The 23,379-nt window shown below is 41.0% G+C and overlaps 1 protein-coding gene across 2 annotated transcripts in view; it reads left to right on the top strand.

Moving 5' to 3' along the window:
* KIF13B (kinesin family member 13B) overlaps nucleotides 1–23,379 on the top strand; it is a 197,596-nt gene that overhangs the window by 90,721 nt on the left and 83,496 nt on the right. For both annotated transcript variants that reach the window (XM_007962061.3, XM_007962060.3), the window contains exons 11-15: nucleotides 4,821–5,033; nucleotides 6,569–6,679; nucleotides 11,498–11,632; nucleotides 16,552–16,682; nucleotides 21,976–22,062. In XM_007962061.3, the coding sequence (XP_007960252.3) occupies nucleotides 4,821–5,033; nucleotides 6,569–6,679; nucleotides 11,498–11,632; nucleotides 16,552–16,682; nucleotides 21,976–22,062 (677 nt within the window). The remainder of the gene's footprint in view (nucleotides 1–4,820; nucleotides 5,034–6,568; nucleotides 6,680–11,497; nucleotides 11,633–16,551; nucleotides 16,683–21,975; nucleotides 22,063–23,379) is intronic.

The raw sequence follows: 23,379 nt of genomic DNA, 5'->3' as shown, positions 1-23,379 counted from the left end.
CTCATTTCCTTCTTAGAACGGAAAGGGTGGTGTTCCCAGTAGTCAGATGAGACAGAGGGTGCAGAACTAGTGAATGGCAGGATCAGGATTGGAATCAGCACTGACTTGACTGTGCAGCTATTTTTGCCAAGGTTGTGCTCCTCTTATCAAAGGTTATTTTCATTAGAAGGATACTCACTTGATATTTACCAGTCTTTGATAGAAAATAATGAAAAAAACTGTTCATAATACTTGAGCTTGAAGAATGAAACCATAAACATTTTTTAAAAGGTCACTTAATCTGCTGTTCAGTTAACTTAGGTTATAATTACAACTTTCATGCATTAAAAATAAGTCCCGTGTTTGCTGAATATTTGACATTATTTTTTTCCTTAAAAATGTATGTGATCTGGCTGGGCATGGGGCTCACACCTGTAACCCCAGCACTTTGGGAGGCTGAGGTGGACAGATCACCTGAGGCCAGGAGTTTGAGACCAGCCTGGCCAACATGGTGAAGCCCCCATCTCTACTAAAAATACAGACATAAGCTGGGAGTGGTGGTGTGCACCTGTAATCCCAGCTACCTGGGAGGCTGAGGCAGGAGAATCACTTGAGCCCCGGAGGTAGGGGTAGCAGTGAGCGAAGACCGTGCCACTGCACTCCAGCCTGGGCAACAGAGTGAGACTCCATCTCAAAAAAAAAAAAAAGAAAAAAATGTATATGATTTTTTTTTAACGTCATTTAGCCTTCACAGAAGATGGTAAATAGGGGCATTTTTTGCAAAACATGTTCCAGAGCTTAAGCAGTTTTCCCAGAGCCCTCTCCAAATTGGTAGAAATGCAGATTCTTTTCCTTTAAAGTGGATTTCAGGTCCCTGTTGCTTTTTCCTTCTTAAATTCTTAGTCTGACTCATCCAGATCCTACTTTGACATGGGCATACTTCCTGTATTCTCCAAAATACTTCCCATTGAACTTGTAAAACTGCCCATCTTCTATAACATTTTCAGTTTCCCAGGATCTTTTTTTTTTCTGCCTCGTATTTGCATTGTAACTGTGTTGTGCTCTTAATGTGTGTAACATCTGAGAATGAGAGAAGCTGTGGCTCCTTTTGGTGAGTTGGTCCGCGATGGATGTGAGTGCTCTTCTCCCAGGGAGGATGGAACAACCATTAAATGAGGGTTATGCATTCGCTAAGTGGTTAGTAGAGAACTGTTTCATATTAAGATGATTTTTGGTCCTCTGAATAACCATCTAAATGTGGGCCTCTTAACATGAAGTAATTTCTGGTAATGAGTGCTCAGATGATGAGTACCTTTCTAATTCATCTCCCTCTTTTTGTTCCTACTGCCACCTCTCTAATGAAGGCCACTTTCATCTGTCGCTTGGATGACAATCTTTTCCCTCGAGCTTTCTTAGTCCAGTCCTTTCTCCATGGTTAGGTTGTAACATCTTTTTAAATTAATACTCTTAACCCTCAGTCTCTTCAGTAACTTCCATAGGCACTTAGGATAAAGTCCAAATTCTATTTTTTTTCGTTTTTGTATAAACAGGGTCTCACTATGTTGGCCAGGCTGGTCTTGAACTTCTGGACTCAAGTGATCCTCCTACCTCGGCCTCCCACGGTGCTGAGATTACAGGCATGAGCCACTGCACCCAGCCACAGAGTCCAAATTCTTTAATGGCGTGTGACTTACAAGGTCCTTTAGGAGCTGACCACCTTTACTTTTTATTGTTCATCTTGTGCTTCTTGGTGTTACAAATTCCAGCTAGGTGATGAGTGTTGTCTTACCTCTAGGACTTTACTCTTGTTTCACTTGGAACATGCTTTCCCCTCCCATCTCTTCAGTCTCTCCTGCCTCCTCTCAGACCCTCTCCCTTTACCTGGGTAATGCTTCTCTATTTTTGAGTCTCAAGTGTCACTTTCTGTGAGAGTCTTCCTTAACCTTTCAAGATTTGGCTCTCTGCTGTTTGTTTTAGACCATATTGTATTTATCCCTATCATCTTAGTTCCTGTTATATAATGTTTGCTTACCAGCATCCTCCCTAGATGGTGAACTCCAGGAAGAGTCGAATGAATGAATAATTTCAGCTCTGCTCTGAACCAGCTCTGTGACCTTTGAAAAGTCTATTGTTTTCCTGGGTCTCACTTTCTCATCTGTAAAATGAAATAATTTGATTATATGTCTTCACAGAGTTCTTTCAGCTTTTAAAAATTATGACTTCCAAAAGTAAATTCTGTCCTATGTCTGTTTAATTTGCAGTTGCCACTCTTGAAACAAACCTCGTCTGATTTGCCCAATTAAACAGTTAAAGAGTAAACAAGATACTTTCTACTTTTTCCTTGAATGAGTGCCAGTTCTTTTGTTGTGATTTCCTTTTTGCTGATGGCATGAGGTCATTTTTAACATAAGGGTATTGTTACTCCATGAACAAGGGCTTTTAAAATATCAAGCATTTGTTGTTTGCCAGGTTTCCTTTTCTCAGCATAAATTGGAGCACAATATACATGCTTTTCTCCTTTGGTAGTTGTTGTTACAAATCCCCTTTCAACTGACAGCATTTGCTGTTCACGTGGGCTGACAGTGTGCTGTGGTTCTCAGAGGACAGCGCGATGCTGCTTGTGAACCAAACAGCAATGAGATTGAATTCCTGTGCTCTTGTTATATCACATTTGAATTTCATTCATGTGCATTGGACTCTTCATGAATTTTTTCTGGAAGTTGCCAAATCTGGAGCACCAGCTACGTGAGATTAGTGTCTAGAAGTGAAGAGCGAAGCAAACAGTCATGGCTTTTACCTCCTAAAGTCCAAATTAGTTATAGTTCTTTCTGTGTCATGCATTAAATTATATTTTCTTCAACCATATAATTATGTTTTCTGTGGAAAACCAAACTTTCACTGTATATGAATAAGGGACATACTGTCTGTGATCATACTGACCTTTTAGTAACACCTTAGGAATCATTTTGTTTCTGAAACTAGGGCAAGATAATTTGGAAAGATATCAGGTCACCTTATTTAATCTTCAGACCTGAATTTTCTCTGTGTTACCAAATGTGTATTGTGGGCAGTGGAAATCATGTTGGACTTGAAGGCAGAATCTAACTGGGCTAGGATATTGTTCAACATACCAGTTCTAGATTTTTAGGCAGAGTGCAAGATTTAACCTTCATTGTCCAAACAGACCTGTTTTCTCACCGATAAAACCAGGCTCTGTGATAAATTGAATTCACAAAAGGTGGAGACCTAAGTAAAATAAAGTGCGTGCCCAAAGACTGGGGAAATCACAGATTGTTCCAACACATTTTAGTTGTAATAAGATTGGCAAAGTCTTGTATCTTCAAAAGCAGTTTTCCATAGGTTAATGCTGTCCCGAAGGAGAGTTAGCTTTCTTATGCTCTAGTGAATTCCCCATTGCTGGCCCGTTGCAGTGTTCCCTCTAATCTTGAGAGTCTGTCATTCAGTGACATTCTGTTACCAAAAAGAGTATATTCAATCTTTTTGTTTGTTTGCTTTGATAATTTGTCTCAGCCTGGGTTGCTGTCCTAGTGTATGAGTAGTTACCTATTGCTTGTAACACATTACCCCCAGAATGGAACAGCTGGAAACAAGTCATTTATTGTCTCAGGGTTTCCATAGGTCAAGACTCCGGGGGCGTGCAGCTTAACAACCTGGCTCTAGGTGGGTTGTTTCACATGGATGTAATTAAAGTGTTGGGGATGGGGGTGCCATCATCATCTCAAGGCATGACCGGTGTGGGGAGGTGTCTGCTCACTTACATGGTTGTCAGCAGGGTCCAGAAGATCTGCTTCCAAACGCATTCCTGTGGGCCTCTCTTCATAGAGCCACCTCACTTCATGGCAGCCCGTTTCCCCTCGAGTGAAAGAAAACACCCAAAACAGAAGCCACCATCTTCTTTGAATCTACCCTTAGAAGTGACATGCCATCACTTTCATTCCTTGGAGACTGATGAATAAGTCCTGGCCACACTCAAGGTGTGGGTACCAGGAGGTCACCTGCATAAGCAGGATTGTCTGTGGTGCGGTACAGCATGGTGGGTTTGATGTCCCAAGTCTAGTTCTGTGCCTGAGTTGTATCTCTCTATTTTTAATGTTCTCAAGCAAGGGTCATTTTTTCATTTCATTGGAAGCCAGTCAGTCCTAAAGCTGTTTCACTGCACTTAGCAGTTTGAGTATCATGAAGACAGTATCTCTTCTCAGGACCATTGTCCGAATAGTGGAAGTGTTTCTGTAGAACTTGTAACGTTAGTAGCTTTTGAAGTGCTATCAGAGGGAAGAAAATGAAGTTTCTTTAACATATTTTTTGTAAGATTATAATTGTACCTTATGTTTTAAAAACTTTACAAGGTGCTTGATAGCTTGTAACAGCAACTTTACAGCAGCTTCACAGAGACTCCCAGTGCAGGGGGTTGTGGAGGAGCTTGCCAAATAAGTATCATGCTTGTTCCTCTAAGGAAGATGTTGGAGGCATTTAAGGAGTCCTTTTTTATTCCGAGTAGTCTGTGTTCTTGTGGTCTCATCTTGCTTATAAAATAGGGCAGATAGCTTAGAATTAATTTTTGTTAACCTGAGATAAAGGTAGGTTTCATGACATTTCCCTATCCTTTATCAAAGGCTAAAACTCCCTCTTTTTAGTACAATGGCTTGGCAGAGAAGACACAGCACAGGACCCAAGTCCGTACACCTGCATTTTAGCCCTGGCTCTGTCACTGAACGTGTTTGACCTGGGGAAATTTGTTCACCATTTCTGATTTCAGGTTTCTCATATGATGTCTTGTTTCAACTTTAATATGCTACTCAACTTTCTTTTTTCTCCTGTAGGACAGCCTTGGGGGTAACAGCAAGACTGCCATGGTGGCTACTGTGAGTCCTGCAGCTGATAACTATGATGAAACCCTCTCAACTCTGCGGTATGCAGATCGAGCCAAGCACATTGTTAACCACGCTGTGGTGAACGAGGACCCTAATGCCCGAATTATCCGGGATCTCCGGGAAGAAGTTGAGAAACTCCGGGAGCAGCTGACCAAAGCAGAGGTAGGAGGCACAACCGCGTGTGCCCTGTGAGTCCAGAAAGAGGAGTCAGCCTGGAGCTTGAATTTTCTTCCCCTGGGCTGTGAGGGATGAGTACTCTACTTTGTGAATCCAAAGAGGTTTTACAGATGTGAAAAAGATTGAACAGGAACAAATAAAGAGAATTGAGAAAATGTTTGCATTTCTATTCAGGCAGCAGACAAAAGAGAGGTAGAATAGAATAGGAGAGGAAGAGAGATGCTGGAGATCTTGTGTATATAATTTTAATTTTTGTGCAGAAAATGATGGAGAGCAAGATTTTTGTTGAATCTCATTTGTTACCTGGTAGAAGTCAGAATGAAAATCTTGAGTCTTCTACACCTTCATAATCTAGCTTTTCCATGTTGTGGATTAATTATGTTTGTAGAAAATATTTTATAGTAGAAGTACCCATGTATTTAGTAGTATTCTATTACAGCTGTCTTCTGTGTATTCTGTAATGGATAATGTTACATTAATAAATTTGAAAACCTGCCAACTCTGACCTGCAATCCCAAGTGCTCATCCTCTTGGGAAAGTGGAATGAAGTGTCAGATTCAAGATTCCTACTTTTTTTTTTTTTTTGAGATGGAGTTTCACTCTTATTGCCCATACTGGAGTGCAGTGGTGTGATCTCGGCTCACTGCAACCTCTGCCTCCTGGGTTCAAGTCATTCCCCTGCCTCAGCCTCCTGAGTAGCTGGGATTACAGGTACATGCCACCACGCCCAGCTAATTTTGTAGTTTTAGTAGAGACGGGGTTTCTCCATGTTGGTCAGGCTGGTCTTGAACTCCTGACCTCAGGTGATCCTTCCGCCTCGGCCTCCCAGAGTGCTGGGATTACAGGAGTGAGCCACTGTGCCCGGCCAGGATTCCTGCTTTCATTAGCATTTCTCTTCCCACAGTTTCTCAGCACTATGGGACTCTTTCTGGAGTTTGCTTTCTTTCTCATACCTGTTTTCTGGGAATAAATCAGTAAGAGACATGGTCAAGATGATTATCTTGATCATATTTTTACCTGTTGAATTTTATCTTGTTTTTATAGGAATAATTTTACAGTCCATGAAGACTGTTGTCTCCTTGGTATTAATAACACCATCCAGTCTGCAACATGTACACATTAAGTCTGTATATACGTGGATTAATTCCTGAAGTCATCAGCAAGGGCTAGAATGAATCATGTGTCTGAGTCTAGATGTATAACCTATTGGGATTTTAAAAATAAATCCTTAGAAGCTTTACATTTTTGCATCCTTAAATGTAATTATATCTTCACAGCAGAGTGGCAGAAAAGGAAAAAAGCCTTCCTTTTGGGCATATTTTGGATAACTCGATGAGTTTGTGGTCCTCAGAACAATCGAGGTGCTGGAGGTCTGTCGTTACATTTCAAGTAGATGTTGGACCTCAGCATGACATACAGCCAAGAGGAGGCAGATTGTTACTTTTGTCCTTTTAGAGTTGGCCACTTCTTTTTCCAGGGAATCATCTAGACATTTCATGAAATAAACATTTTGCTTGTAGGCAATGAAATCTCCAGAGCTAAAGGACCGGCTGGAAGAATCTGAAAAGCTAATCCAGGAAATGACTGTGACCTGGGAGGAGAAATTAAGGAAAACGGAGGAGATTGCTCAGGTTCGTGTTTCCTGACTGATGAAGCGCGTGAAACCTCATGGCAGTTTGCACAGTGGAACACATGGTCTTCCTAGTTCCTTTTTTATCTTCAGCTTGGTTGATGGCAAATCTAACACTATCATTAGGAATCCAGATCTAAGAGAATCTATACTTTGCAAAATTAATTTGAAGGATAAACAGGATATAATTGCATTTAATCATTTATGTAAGAAATAATTTTTTAGTATCAGTAATCTTTTTAAAAAAAATTTAATGAAATAACTCCTTTGTAGCCCCTGGCTCTTAACACCCCATTCTATTAAGTGCTTTAGAGACCTAAGGAACTTCCTGAAATTACAAAATTACTCAATCCAGTGCATGTGGCCAAGAAAAAAAAAATAATATTAATTTTTTTTTTTGGTATTAGGCCATGAACTTATTGGTTCCATGTGAAAACCCAGTGAAAGTAATATGAAATTCCTAAATCTGAGGTGACTGTCTCTCACCATTTTCTAGTAACAGTAATAGTTATGAAATCTTAGGGTGGTGGCCAGTGTGATGGCTCACACCTGTAGTCCCAGCACTTTGGAAGGCTGAGACAAGTGGATCACCTCAGGTCAGGAGTTCGAGCCCAGCCTGGCTAAGATGTCGAAACGCTGTTTCTACTAAAAACACAAAAATTAGCAGTGTGTGGTGGCACACACCTGTAGTCCCAGCTGCTTGGGAGGCTGAGGCACAAGAATCGCTTGAACCCGAGGGCAGAGGTTGCAGTGAGCTGAGATCATGCCCCTGTACTCCCGCCTGGGTGACAGAGCAAGACTCTGTCTCAAAAACAAAAAACAAAAAAAAACACAACAGAAACCTTAGGGCGGGAACATTAGTATTCGTCTAGGAAGATCTAATTAAGTTTAGCATTGGGAGAAAAGGTCTGTCCACCTAGTAATAGATTTACACTGTGGCTTTCCTATTTCATGATTATCCAACTTCTGTTTTAGAAATATATATAGTAATGTGGAGCTCAGGAACACATCTGACAGGCTTTTTGTGATCAGACAACTCTAATAGTAGCGATTGAATCAGTCTTTTATTCTTTCACTTCTACTTACTGGCCCTAGTTTGTTCTTTTGTAGCTAAGAGAGGTCCCACCCAAACACAGGAACTGGTGATGACAGTAACAGCCAGCATTTATTGGATCCACTTATGTATTGAGCCCTATGCTAAGCACTTTTAACTACAGTACTTGATGTAATCCTCTCAGTAGTCTTACAAGATAGGGACTGTTGCTACCCAAGTTGTTCATGTATATAAAGTCATCTCTCTGCTTCTTCCTCTTCCTTTTCTAAGTTAAAATTCCCTGTTGTTTTTAACTGTTTTGACTTGTATTAGAGAATATATAGAACTTGTTCCATCTGTTTTCACTCAGTAGATTCCATCCTGAAACGTGCTGTCCAGAATCAATCTGTGTATCAGATATTGTAGGATGGTACTGTTGTTACTTAGCATAAAGTGGATGTTATATTAGCACAGACCGGGATTAAAATAGATTTTAAAAACATTTTTATTGCAGACATTTTCAAAGTAGATAAAAATTAGAAAAAAGTATACTAAATCTACAGGTACTCATCACCTGGTTTCATTAAAGATCAACATATGGCCAGTGTTGTTTTTGTGTCCCTGCATTGGCTTATCTTAAAGCATATCCCTCAAATTATAGAGAAGAGATCAGTATATAAACTATTTCTCATTACATATCTCCCTGTGGTTTTTATGAATTATAAGTCATTCTAATAATTGTCCAATTTGGAAGCCACTTTGAGCCATTCTCAGTTGCTCCAACAGTAAACATTTGTTGTGATGAGTCGTTGTGCTGATAGAAAACAGGGCAAGTCTAAGTGAGTCTGCCTCGGGGAGCTTAGTGTTGGCACCTTTCCTTTTCCTCTCCCAGGGGTCCCTTTTGGGGGCACTGCCTGATTTTATTCAGCAGCTGCTTCAATGCCTTACCTTCCAGAGCTCCCAGGCTGTAGTGCTGCTGAACGTTTTTCTTCTGTCATTGAAAAAACCTGGTCTCTTGGTCACTTACCTCTTCCTAATCCAGACTGACATCTTCCAAAATCTATTTCTGACAGTAGAGCCACAAAGTGTTAGTATATCTTCTGGAAGATGACTTGAGATATGTCAGTTGACGTGGTCCATGGTCAGATAAATTTGGCAATTTCCGGGCAGACTGAATTCAATGACTTTCTTTTTTGAAGGACTTCTCACATCATTTTGGGGGCAATTGCAAGTTAGCTGGGCTCTCCATGGGTCCTCCGGGCTCTGTGACACCTTCCGATAGGGTGCTAGCCCTCAGATGGCCCTGCCACGGAATTCCCTGCAGCTTCTGCACCCTTTGACCCTACATCATCCAATACTTTACCATTGTTTACTTGTTATGTGTAGTTTTAGTTGCTATTGAGTTTGTGAGGTTCTCAAGAAAAAAGACTATCTTTTAGTGTTGTACGCTTAATAATAATTTTGCATAAAAAGAACTCATGATGAGTATTTTCTAATTCCAGTGCCATATCTGCTATACCACATTGTCCCTTATTTTTATCTTTTATATTCCCATTAGAAGATATACACTTGAGTGAAATCAAAACCTTGAGATAGATCAGCGGTTGACAGACAATGCATGTGAATTAAACCAGGTCCGCCACTTGCTTTTGTAAATTTTTTTGGAGTACAACTGTGCTCATTTGTTTACGTATTGTGTATGTTTTCGGCAGCAGAAATGAATAAGACAGAGAGCCCATGGCCCACAAAGACTAAATATTTACTATCTGATATTTTATAGGAAAAGTTAACCAACCCCTGATATCAGAAGCAATATTTGATGATATCAGTAAACTGTATTTTATCATATAGTACTTTGTTATGAGCTGATTCCTAGGTGTTACAAACATTCGTAATTTTTTAAGATGATTTTAAAACTTTAGTTTTTGGTGGGAAACACAATAACGAATTGACAGTTTTCCACCATTATGCCTCTTTTGGATTAGACAAAAGTTTTGTAGCGTTTTTACCAGTATAAAATCTCAAATGACAGAAACATGCACAGGGAAGTAGCGTAAAACAGTAATAACTAGGATAACTTAGAGAAAGGTATAGTTACTTTCTTCATCTTATGGACATGACTCTTTATCAAGGAGAAATTCTTGGAAATGAGTGCAGAAAACGCTGATGGTTAGTGTTAAATGACTCAAAACTTCTGAAAGAAGCCTGTAGTCTTTTTTGTTAGAACTTGATTTAAAGACTTGATTTGATTTGAAGACGCAGGACCAAAATACACATTTCAATTTTGTGGTAGCTTACTTCTAGGTAGGATATATTGGCTGAGTTGCAGTGATTATATAAATTACAGTGGCATGCCTAGAAATAGCAAAATTGTGAAGCTTTATTTTAATTATGCTGCAAACTTACTGTGTGGCTGTAGTTAAGTGACTTAGTCTGTCTTGCCTTTCCCCAGAATCAGAGGTCTTAGGTGATTGACTCATTGCTACTTGCTGTTTACCCATAGTCGAAGATACCTTCTCCAGCTCCGACTGTACCCTAACCACAGAGCATCTGGTTGTGAGATCCATGCCTATACTTTATGATGTACAGATGTTCATATGTTGTATGGGTTCAGAGGCAGGCACAAAAAAGGAAAGGCCCGTGTTATGAAAATAGTGCTTGAGTGCATATGCAAATTTGTTTGTTTTTGGATAAATTCACCACACTGATGTTTTGAGTGCTTGCCATGTGTCCTTCACTGCTAAGTGCTGGGAACACAACAGTATATAAGGTAGGATCCGTGCCCACACAGCACACAGTCCCGTGTGAGAGAAATGGCCTGATAAACAGTTACGAAGTGGAACATGTCTGCTCCAGATAGAAGAAAGAGGTATAAAATCTTTTCAGCTAACGAGAACAAAGATAACTTTTTTTTGTTTGTTTTTTGTTTGTTTGTTTGTTTTGTTTTTTTTGAGATGGAGTCTCTCTTTGTCGCCCAGGCTGGAGTGCAGTGGCATGATCTCAGCTCACCACAACCTCCACCTCCCGGGTTCACGTGATTCTCCTGCCTCACCCTCATGAGTAGCTGGGATTACAGGCGCCTGCCACCATGCCTGGCTAATTTTTATATTTTTAGTAGAGATGGGGTTTCACCATGTTGGCCAGGCTGGTCTTGAACTCCTGACCTCAAGTGATCTGCCTGCCTTGGCCTCCCACAGTGCTGGGATTATAGGCGTGAGCCACCACGCCCAGCTCAGAGAACATTCTTAGCATTTTCAAGGACCTGGAACTTGTTTCATGCAATTTCATGGTGGGTTTGACAGAAGTTAGAAGCCAGAGGGGAAGCAGGCCAGATTGAAGGGCCTTGTGAACTTTACTGAGGGAGTTTGGCCTTTATCTTGATTGGGAGGTCGCTGAAGATGTCAAGCAGAAGAGTGTATTGATCCTCCTTTGCTTTTAAGAAGGATCACAGTTGAGGAAAGTGCACACACCTTTGCTCATACATTCAGAGTTAAATGAGATGAATTCAAGATTTTAGATATTTTCAAGAATGAAAACTGAGAATTCACTAGTACAATTAGTTACTATATGTAATGGACTTTATTTTTCAAAATAAAATTAGAATTAACGCAAAAATTATATAGTATGGAAAGAAGAGAAAAATGCAATAAATCTATAATACCATAGCCTAAGAGAATGTATTTGAATTACAACACTGTTGAATAATTGTAACGTTGTAATGTAAGCGCTTGGATATCTCACTGCCCCAATGGTTGTGGAATTAATACTTCTCTGATACATTTACAGGAACGACAGAAACAGCTTGAGAGTCTTGGAATATCTCTTCAGTCTTCGGGAATCAAAGTTGGGGATGATAAATGCTTCCTGGTGAATCTGAATGCTGACCCAGCTCTGAATGAGCTTCTGGTCTACTACTTAAAGGTGAAGTAATGTGCTTTGCTGCTAGATTCTTGTCACAAAATAGGATAATATTTCACAGTACTTTAGTAAACTTGGGGAACCATGCATACTCAAAAAACAGCAAGAAGTTACGGAACCATCTTGGGTTTCTGGGCTCAGTTTTCTTTTTTAGTCCTTGATGCCATTCAACCTGACAATGGAAAAAAATGATACTCTGATATTATTTCCAATAAGTTAAATAGCCTTCCTACCATTATTTAATGTGATTTGTATCAAGGAATTAAGTAGATAACTTTAAAAATGGATGACTTTGAAGACTAAATGATTCATTTAGTAAGTATACTAAAACTTTTATGGTTTACGTGAAGCGCATTTTTCTGGGAGCAGTGTGTTAGCTCACAAGAAAAAAATGTATAAATAAAGTTCTTAGGACCGGTTGGTATGAAATTTATGTTTCCAATAACTCTTAGGAAAAATTAAAAATTTGGGTTATCAATCTGTTAAAAAAAAGAGAGAGAGTATAGGTTACTTAGAGACTGAGTGAGTCAGAGCATGGAACAGAAAAGATGTATCCACTGAAATTTATAAATCATGGGATATATTAGTAAGATAAGAGACAACTTCAGAATAAGCCTGAACCCTGAGATGCCACACGGATTCGAGGAGTGTCCAGAATGGGCTGTGTCAAGCCCAGAGCACAAATTACTTATTATATATGATGGACTGCACAACTCTAACACAGGGTTGATAATAGTTTTTTTCCCTCACATGTGTGGGTTTAATTAATGTGACCAGGAAAGTAAAGCTAACAAGCTGACTACCTGGAAAACAGCTCTAAGAGAACTGCATGATTTCATTTCAGAAAAGCTTGGAAAGATCCGGGGGCAGTGACTCTGTGTCATTTTGAGAAGGCCTGTTGTTAATAAATGTCTTATACGGTGTGTTGTTGTGCTGTGAGTTAGGCTGTGTCTTTGATGCATACCTTCATGTGTGCTTGTCTCAGGTGTTGTGGTTCAGTGGCAGCAAAGCTGGGGTAGGAGGGAGTGACCTGTCTCTCTAGTCTATGGCCAAGCCCTTTGCCCCCTCTAGATTAATTCCTTTGTAAATGGAGGGAAGTGTCTCTGGCTACTTTACCAGGTTCCTGTGAGGGTTGGAGATACAGAAGCACTTTGTAAACAGAAGTACTGCACAAAAGAAAAGATTCCACATTCCACTTTTTTGTTTGATACTCCTATGGTTTCTTATACACATATTTTCCTTGCCTATTAAAAAATGATGTATTATTGGCCGGGTGTGGTGGCTCACACCTGTAATCCCAGCACTTTGGGAGGCTGAGGTGGGCATATCACTTGAGGTCAGGAGTTCAAGACCAGCCTGGCCAACATGATGAAACTCTGTCTCTACTAAAAATATAAAAATTAGCCAGGGGTGGTGGTATGTGCCTGTAGTCCCAGCTACTTGGGAGACTGAGGCAGGCGAATCTCTTGAACCCCAGAGGTGGAGGGTGCAGTGAGCTGAGATCATGCCACTGCACCCCAGCCTGGGCAACAGAGCAAGACTCCATCTCAAAAAAAAAAAAAAGTATTATCCATTACTTACTTGCTTCTGAACAGTGCTGGTAGCATTCTGAGTTAGGATGTCAGCTGGGGATAGTCACATGACGGTGACCAGGAAAGTAAAGCTAACGAGCTGACTACGTGGGAAGAGATGCGATGTTAGAATAGGACCTAAATATTGTGTCCTTTTTTCAGAACTAGAAATTCTTTTTCTTTCCATTGTAATGTAGTTCAAATCAGAACACACAAACACACACATCAAGAAAAATCTCTGATTCATATCTGCTCCTTGACTAAAAACTAAAGAAGCTGTTTAAAGATGTTTGGAGAGTCGTCACATGTTTCTGGTCATCTTGTATGGAAGTGTTTGGGTTCTGTTTCAGACTGTGTGGCCAGCCCTGTTGGGCCGAGTCTGAGGCAGTGTTGATTTCTTGACTGCCCAAGCTGACCCCACAACAAGCATATCTTCAAGACAAAGCACATTCAAAAGGATGAACAGTTTTTGCTTCAGTAAAAGAATACTTTTTGCTTCAGTAAAGTGATACCAACTGTTTTTGCTTAAGTGAAAGAACCGTTTTTGCTTCAGTAAAGTGATACCATAATGTGGGATGGTGGAATTTGGAGGCTGAGCATTTTTTATTACTATGCCTTCAAATTCAAAAGTCAATTTAGATGCTGGGCAGATGACTTCCATCACTCCATGTATAAGTGAAGGCATTGGATTAAAACATCTCTAAAGTTCTTTCTAGTTCCAATTGTACAGTTCTCTTACTCTTCTAGAATATAACACCCCCTTTATTTATCCTGGAATACTTTATAATAGAATACTTTAGAATCATGATACCCATCTATCAATAAAGAGACTGAGATGCTATCCCTGAGTAACTTTATCTTACTTTGATTACCTGGGCACACAAACGGAAATGATTGTGCATTTATTTTTATATTTTTTTAATGCCTACATATGCCAAGCCTTTGTTAAGTGCTTGGAGTACAAGATGGACAGTAAACCCACAGTCAGTCAGTGTCATGGAAGGAGTTAAAATAGGGCAGGATGACAGTGGCTTTTTCCAGTTGGGAGCTCAGGAAACACCTCTCTGAGGATGTGACTTTAAAAACTGAGATAGAAATGATAAGAAATGACCCATATCAGGATCAGGGGAAGAACATTTCAGACAGAGGAAACAGCTAGTAAAAGGCAATGGGATGGAAATAGGCTCAGTGTGCTCAAAGAACAGATGGGAGCCGATGTGGCTGGCACATGCTCTGTGAGGGGAAGATGATGAGATTGAGGGTCAGAGACAGGCAAGGACAGGTTGTTGAATGCTTCGTAAGCCTGGGTAAAAATTTGGGCTTTATTGGAAATTCAAAGAGAAGCCACTAGAAGATTTTATTCTTACTTTTTTTCTTTTTCTTTTTTTTTTTTTTTTTGAGGCAGAGTCTCGCTCTGTCACACAGGTGAGTGCAGTGGTGCGATTGTGGCTTATTGTAGCCTCAATCTCCTGGGCTCAAGTGATCTTCCTGCCTCATTTTTATTTTTATTTTTATTTTTTTTGAGATGGAGTCTTGCTCTGTCGCCCAGGCTGAAGTGCAGTGGCGTAATCTCAGCTCACTGCAACCTCCACCTCCCAGGTTCAAGCCACTCTCCTGCCTCAACTTCCCGAGTAGCTGCAGTTATAGGCATGCGCCACCACGCCTGGCTAATTTTTTTGTATTCTTAATAGAGACGGGGTTTCACCATGTTGGCCAGGCTGGTTTTGAACTCTTGACCTCAAGTGATGCGCCTACCCCGGCCTCCCAAAGTGCTGGAATCACAGATATGAGCCACTGCGCCTGGCCACAATTTTTTTTTTTTTTTAGTAGAGACAGGGTCTCACTGTGTTGCCCAGGCTGGTCTTGATCTCCTGGGTTCAAGTGATTCTCCTGCCTTGGCTTCCCAAATTGCTGGGATTACAGGTATAAGCTACCATGCCGACTCTTAGAAGGTTTTAAATAGGGGATGATGTGACCAGCTGTTGTGGCAGGAGTGGAAGGGAGTGGCATGCAACGGAGACACAGTAGGAAGCTCTTGCATCCACAGGCAGGAGATCCTGGAGGGCGAATCTGGGATGTGGTGGTGGAGGTGGGGAAAACAAGCTGATTCTTGATAGACCTTGGAGGAAAAATCTGTAAGATTCTCCCTGATTGACATGGGGTGGGTATGGGCTTGTAAGAGAAAGAGGACTCAAGAATCATATCTAAGCTTTTCATTTGACTGACTGGTAGTGGTAGTGCCATCGATTATTATTGGAGAAGGAAATAGACTTCTGTTGGGTTGGGGGAGATGGGAACAAGAGTTTAGCTTTGGCCTTTGTTCCCTTTGATACATCTTCAGACATCCAAGTTGTGTCAAGTAGGCTGAGTAGGCAGAAAATAATAGTGGCTGAGGCTGGGCACGGTGGCTCACACATGTAATCCCAGTGCTTTGGGAGGCTGAGGTGGAAGGACTGCTTGAGCTCAGGAGTTTGAGATCAACCTGAGCAACATAGTGAGACCCTGTCTCTACAAAAAATAAAAAAAAAAATTAGTTGGTCAAGGTGGTGCCTACCTGTGATCTCAGCTACTCAGAGGCTGAGACACGAAGATTGCTTGAGCCCAAGAGGGTGAGGCTTAGTGAGCATGGATGGTGTCTCTGCACTCCAGCCTGGGTGACAGAACAAGACCCTGTCTCGAAGAAGAAAAAAAAAAAAAAAGTGACTAAGACTGCAATAGTGGTTGTGGAGGTGGGGAAAAAAATGAAACTAAAGTATGTAGCTCTAGGGTGGTGATAGAGATGTAGTTTATTTGTAGATGGCATTTAAAGCCATGGGAGTGGGTGAGTTAGTCTAGATCAGGGTCAGCCAACTACTTTTCACAGGCCAAATCTAGCTCCCTTCCTGTTTTTGTTTCAACCATGCCTGCCTCCATTTGCTTTTTAAAAATCTTTTAGGCCAGGCATGGTGACTCACGCCTGTAATCCCAGCACTTCGGGAGGCTGAGGTGGGTGGATCACTTGAGGTCAGGAGTTTGAGACCAGCCTGGCCAACATGGTGAAACCCTGTCCTTACTAAAAATACGAAGAAAATGAGCTGGGCATGGTGGTGCATGCCTGTAATCCCAGCTACTTGGGAGGCTGAGGCAGGAGAATCGCTTGAACCTGGGAGGCGGAGGTTGTGGTGACCTGATATTGCACCGCTGCACTCCAGCCTGGGGGATAGAGCAAGACTGTGTCTCAAAAGTAAAATAAAAATAAAAAAATATTTTAGCAAAGGTAATAGGACCATATAAGAGGGCTCAGTGTAAACGATTTCTATTGTGTACCTGTAAGAATACAGTATTAATCAGTGAATTTGATTTTTTTCTTAGGAACATACATTGATAGGGTCAGCAGATTCCCAAGATATCCAACTGTGTGGCATGGGAATTCTTCCTGAACACTGCATTATAGACATCACGTCAGAAGGCCAGGTCATGCTGACTCCTCAGAAGAACACCAGGTAATGTACTTGAATTAGTGTTCATATCATGAGAGTTTTTCAGAGGAAGAAAGTACTCTACTGGCGACAATGGCCTTTGTTGCTTTTAAGTTGACCACATTAAGCTATCCAGTTGGTTGGGCGGGCCCCTTACATTTACCTTTAATGCCTGTCACACCCGTTCCTTCCTTTGTATGCCCACTGCCATGGCCTTACGTATTTAGGCCCTCATCAAGTCTTGATCAGAGCCCCCGCTAACACCCAGAGTTGCCTCCTGTTTCACTCACCACAGCCCTAGAAGGCTTTCCTCTGTTTGTGATAGAAAATCCCTTATAGCCCCCTGGTTTATCTCCTCCTCTTCTGCACCTGCCAGTACTTTGGCCTGCTAACTCCTGTTCGGTCTGCAGGGTTAAGGGCTGCCATGATCTGCGGGGAGGTCCCTGTTTGGTCTGAATGCAGTGCCCTTAGGAGGTATTGGACCATCCCCCTGTTGTGGCAGTGCTTCTTAGTGTCTGCCTGTGGGCTCTGAACCCTTATTACCCCATTAGACCGTGAGCTGCTTGAGGACAAGGGCCTTTTTTTGATTCTCCATTCCTGGCGCAGAATATGAGACTAGTACACAGGAACTTAATACACCATCAAGGAATGAAGGGGCTCCACATTTTATGAATGACACGTTTGTCACTTTGTTTCCATCTGCTATAGAGTTGTTATCCCCTGTTAGGGAGTTGGAAGTACAACAGTCTGTAACTGTTACAGACAGTGATTAACGAATTATGTTGACCTTTCAAATGCTGATATGTTTCATTTTAGGGTATCAAAAAATCACTAATATCACTGATTTTATCCATAAAGTCTTCAGGTATTGAGACATATCAAGCTCTGGGGAAGGATCAAGTGAGAAAACAGGAGCAGAAGCTGGTGTGGCTCTCACAGCTGTGCTGTGCTCTTCTCTAGTGAGGCCATAAATAATCACACAGAACCCCAGCCTCAGGCAAGGGTTCTCTAAGACCGGGATGCAATAAGACAGAGCAGGCCACGTCATTGTTTCGTTTAAGCACAGACGAAAACATGGTCACTGTGCCACCTGAAGAATACCCTTCTCTGAACTAGGATGAGTGACTGCTACTTCTTCACTAATTACAGTGTTACTCTGTTCTAGCCTCAACCCATGGATACGATTTTGTGAAATACCCATTCATAGGATTACTCCCACTTTCTGACAGTGCCCAGCATATGTGGAACCCCTACCTCCTTAAATTCTCTCTGAAGTCAAACACCCAAAGCCCAAATCTTACAACAGCTGCTTTCTCACACTGGCTCCCTGCCTCCCCTCTCCCTTTGCCCTCTACCCTCTTTCTGCCCCACTTCCTCCCCTCCCCTTCCCTTCTCCCCATCCCTTCCTTTATTCTGTCACCCAGGCTGGAGTGCAGTGGTGCAATCATAGCTCACTGCAGCCTCCAACTCCTGAGCTCAAATGATCCTCCCAACGCGTCCTCCTGAGTAGCTGGGACTACAGGTGTGTGTCACCACACCCAGCTAATCTTTTAAAAACTTAGTTTTGTAGATACAGGATCTTGATATGTTGCCCAGATTGGTCTTGAATTTCTGGGCTCAAATGATCCTTTCTCCTTGACCTCACAAAATGCCGGATTATAGGCATAAACCACTGTGCCTGGCCAAGATCCAGTTACTTTTAGTGTGTAAACACCTGTATCATGAAGATAGGAAATAAAATTTTGCATGTATGCATACACATAAATCACGAATACTGTATCGCCAGGTAAATGCTCCATAGCTTTACAGAGTTTAAAGAAACTAAGATACTCTAGGTTGGGGTGATTGGCATCTCTTACAGAGGAAGTAGAAACTCAGCTGGGCTTGGATTACAGAGTAAGATTAGGAGGTTGAGAGGAATGCGAACCTTTCTTTGGGTCGTAGGACTTATAGGAGCCTGGATCTGGAGGAAGAGTTGATCATGTGTAGTGTACAGAAAATAAGCCCTTTTTTTTTTTTTTTTTTTTTTTTGCAGGAGTTAAGAGGCCTTCCTTGTGGGAGGAAAAGCCTTTAATGTAAAGTTAAAAAAATTGTACTTGATATCCTGTGTCTTAATAAATGAGACCTTCAGCAGGAGGGGGCAGGATGACACTGGTGTCTCATGAATATCAGTGTTACCATGCTATGCATACTCTAATTATTTCCCATCCTTCCAAATTCTTCCCTTAATGGTATTCTACCCACCACTTCTGTTGAATGCCATTTTCATGATAAGCAGCACAATGGAACTGGTAAATCTTCCTTATATTGATAGGATGTGATCATTTTTCCTTGCTATGGGAAGTTACAGAAGACTTTAATATAGGTCTCATTTCTCATTACTGATATCAGGAGACGTTTCTAGAGTCTGTACGGTTCTTTTCATTCACGTAGATTGGACATACTTGTTTTTGTTGTATATTACTACCATATTTTCATTATTGGCTGTAATGGTTCCCTGTTTACTCCTTAATATACTGTGTAACAAATTTAGAACTTTTAAAAATGGAGGTTATTTATTGATCTCTAATCCTTCATACCATAAGCATCTGAAGTAACTAAATAGCACTTGGAACTTTGAAAAATGGGGGATAATAATCTATTATACAGGCATACATTGGAGACTTTACAGGTTCGGACTTCCACAATGAAACAAATATCATAGTAAAGCAGGTCACACATATTTTTGATTTCCCAGTGCATATAAAAGTTAGGTTTATACTATAGTCTACTAATTGTGCAATAGCATTATATCTTAATATACATTCCTTAATTAAAAAATACTTTGCGGTGAGGTGCGGTGGCTCACTCTTGTAATCCTAGCACTTTGAGAGGCTGAGGTGGGCGGATCACTTGAGGTCAGGAGTTCATGACTAGCCTGGCCAACATGGCGAGACCTTGTCTCTACTAGCCAATAATGCCAGCTACTCGAGAGATTGAGGCAGGAGAGTAGCCTGAACCTGGAAAGCAGAGGTTTCAGTGAACCGAGATTGCACCACTACACCCCAGCCTGGGCGACAGAGAGCAAGACTCTGTCTCAAAAAAAAATTTTTTTTTTTTAAATTAAAACTTTGTTGCCAAAAAATCACCGGAGCCTTCAGCAGGGGGCAGCCTTTTTGCTGCAGGAAGGTCTTGCCTCCATGTTGGTGGCCGCTCACTGATCAAGGTGGTAGTTTTGCTGAAAGTTGGGATGGCTGTGGCAATTTCTTAAAATATGACAACAGTGAAGTTTGCCACATTGATTGACTTTTCCTTTCAAGAACAATTTCTCTGTAGTGTGTGTTGCTGTTTGGTAGCATTTTACCCATGGTAGAACTTCTTTTCAAAATTGGAATTAGTCTTCTTCAGCCCTGACAATGCTTTATCAACTAAGTTTCTGGAATATTCTAAGCCCTCTGTTGTCTTTTCAGCAGTGTTCACAGCATCTTCACCAGGAGTAGATTCCATCTCAAGAAACCACTTTCTTTGCTTATTCATAATAATCAACTTACCTACTAAGGTTTTATCTTGAGGTCACAGCAGTTCAGCCACGTCTTCGGGCTCTACTTCTTATTCTGGCTCTCTTGCTGTTTTCACCACATCTGTAGTTACTTCCTCCCCCAAAGTCTTGAACACCCTGAAGGCATCCATGAGGGTTGGACTCCTTCCAAATTCTTGTTAATGTTGATATTTTTACTTCCTCCCCTGAATCACAAATGTTCTTAATGGCATCTTAGAATGGTGAATCCTTTCCAGAAGGTTTTTAACTTACTTTGCCAAGATCCATTAGAGGAATCACTGTCTATAGCAGCTATAGCCTTATGAAATGTATTTTTTAAATGATAAGACTTGAAAGTGAAAATTCTTGATCCATGGGCTGCAGAGTGGATGTCATGAAAACGTTCATATCCTTGTACATCTCCATCAGAGCTGTTGGGTGATCAGGTGCCTTATCAATGAGTGGTAATATTTTGAAAGGAATCTTCTGAGCATTAGGTCTCAACAGTGGACTTAAAATATTCAGCACACAGTGGTGTAAACAGACATACTGTCGTCTGGGTTTTGTTCCATTTACAGAGCACAGGCAGGGCTATTTTAGCATAATTCTTAAGGGCCAGAGGATTTTCAGAATGGTCAATAAGCATTGGCATCAACTTAAAGTCACCAGCTACATTAGCCCCTAAGAGAGTCAGCCTGCCATTGAAGCTTTGAAGCCAGGCCTTGACTTCTCTTCTCTAGCTGAGAAAGTTCTAGATGGCATCTTCTTCCAATAGAAGTCTGTTTAATCTACATCGAAAATCTCATCAGCGATCTTGCTGCAGCTTCTGCATTAGCACTTGCTGCTTCATCTTGTACTCTTATGTTATGGAGGTGGCTTCTTTCCTTAAACCTCACGAACCAACTTCCGCTAGCTTCCAACTTTTCTTCGGTTGCTTCCTCACTTTTCTCAGTTCATAGAATTAAAGAGAGTTAGGACCGTGCTCTGGATTAGGGTTTGGTTGAGGGAATATTGTGGCTGGGCTGATCTTCTCTCCAGACCACTGAACTTTCTCCATATCAGCAGGAAAACTGTTCTGCCTTGTCATTCATGTAGTCACTGGAGAAGCACCTTTAATTTCCTTCAAGAGCTTTTCATGTGCACTCACAGCTTGGCCAGCTGTTGGTACAGAGGACTGACTTTCGTCCTGTCTTGTTTTTTGATGTGATTACTCAGTAAGCTTAATTATTTCCACCTTTTGAGAGATATGTGACTCTTTCCTTCACTTAAACAGTTCGAGGTTATTGTAGTTATTAATTAGCCTAATTTCAATATGGCTGTGTCTCGGAATAAAGAGACCCGAGGAGAGGGAGAGAGTCAAAACCCTCACTGCTTTTATTAAATTTACCATCTTACATGGGTGCAGTTCACGATGTTCCAAAACAATTAGGTGAGGTCAAAGGTCCCTGATCACAGGCCTCCATGACAGATGTGAAGTGAGCACATGCTGTTTGAAAAGAATCTCCCATAGCCTTGCTTAACACAGGATAGCTACAGACCTTCAATTTGTAAAAAATGTGATATCTGCAAAACACAATAAAGCAAAGCACAGTAAAATGAGATGTGCCTGTGCTTTGTACCATCAACATTTTAGGTGAATCAGCAAAGGAGTGAATGTAAATATTAAAATTCACCAAGAACAGGTTGTATTTGGGGGAATTATTGTTTTCCCTAGTAACTATATCTCCATGTTATTGGGAATTTAAAGCAGAAGACATGATACTGCACTCATCGTTCACGTTTGATCTCTTCTCCTTACAGAACATTTGTAAATGGGTCATCTGTCTCCAGTCCAATACAGTTACACCATGGGGACAGGATATTATGGGGAAACAACCATTTCTTCAGGTATGATGTCATTCATGTCCCTTGAGATTATTGAAGATTGTGCTCTGAAATAGGTTTACTCTTTAATATGTATTTTCTGTCTGTAAAACAATTATGTTATTGTATGTGTACATATATATTTGCTGCATGTGTATTATATATATGTGTGTGTGTGTTCACTCACTGTATATGGTCTGAACCCTAGAGACATATAAACAATACACTATGGAAAAATACTGAGTTTATCTACACAGTTTTTCCCTTTTATTTCCCACTGAAGGTGATTCCTTTGCTGTGTGGTGTAAGAATTTATTAATAAACATTAATAGTTTTCCTGACATGTTTATCTTTTTAATTTTTTTTTTACGGAAACGTGGTTGTGGTTTTAGTTTCCTTATCTATAACATAAGGTTGGTATTTCTTTTAGGAATTCTTTTCAGCTCTAAGTCATGGCCAGTTGTACTGTAATGGGTTAGACAGATCATTTATTTCCCTGACAGAACCAGAAATCTAAAGGAACATGGTTGTTAGTGTTGGCTAAGCCTCTCAAATAAAGTCATGGCTAAAGTCTGGTCACTGTCTTGGCGTCTCTCTGTGGCCTGAAGTTGGCCATGCTGCACTGCCGTCAAAACAGCATTCAGGTACAGGAAGAAAAAGGAGAACCGTAAGCTGTGCTAGCCCTGACTCTCCTGTTCATCTGAAAAAACAGAGAAGTCTTCCCAGAGTCCTCAGCAATTTCCTTCTGTCTCCTTTGCTAGAAATTGCTTCTTAGTTGCAAAGGGGGCTGCAAAAGACTATCTCGCCTGGGGCTGTACATGCGGTTTCCCAAACAAAATTGATGTTGCTTTGACAAGGCAGGCAGGCTGGAGATTGTAAAAAGTGAACATCCTGGTCTCTTGTTACTGTCACTGGTCATCGTGCTCCAGATGTCAGACTGACTTTTCTGTAGCTAATAGAGAGCGTTTGCCATGGGCCAGTGATACTTTGGTTACTGAGAAGAGGGTAGATGGGCACAAAGAGCATGGAGCATTTTTTTCCTTCCTAAATTAAATGACATGTAAACTGCTTTGCTTTGTGTTCAAAACCCTCATCGTTTGGATGAAGCTGATCTTTCCAGCTTTAGCTCTAGTGTGCTGTACAAATTTTGAATATCCCGTTGTTTTACTCATTTCTCCAGGGAATATGAATGTTTCCATTTTCACATCTTTTCCCATGCTTTCTCTGTATCCGTGAAGACTCAGTTCAAATGATTTCCTCCTGTTGCACTTTCCTTTATCACCTTGCTCTGAAATCGTCCTCAGCTTTCCTTTAACTCCGAGCTTGTCACAGGTGTGTGGA

This window comes from Chlorocebus sabaeus, chromosome 8 (assembly GCF_047675955.1).
Source record: "Chlorocebus sabaeus isolate Y175 chromosome 8, mChlSab1.0.hap1, whole genome shotgun sequence".
NCBI classification, from domain to species: domain Eukaryota; kingdom Metazoa; phylum Chordata; class Mammalia; order Primates; family Cercopithecidae; genus Chlorocebus; species Chlorocebus sabaeus.
The sequence above is the reverse complement of the archived record's forward strand: the minus strand, read 5'-3'. Positions and strand labels throughout refer to the sequence as shown.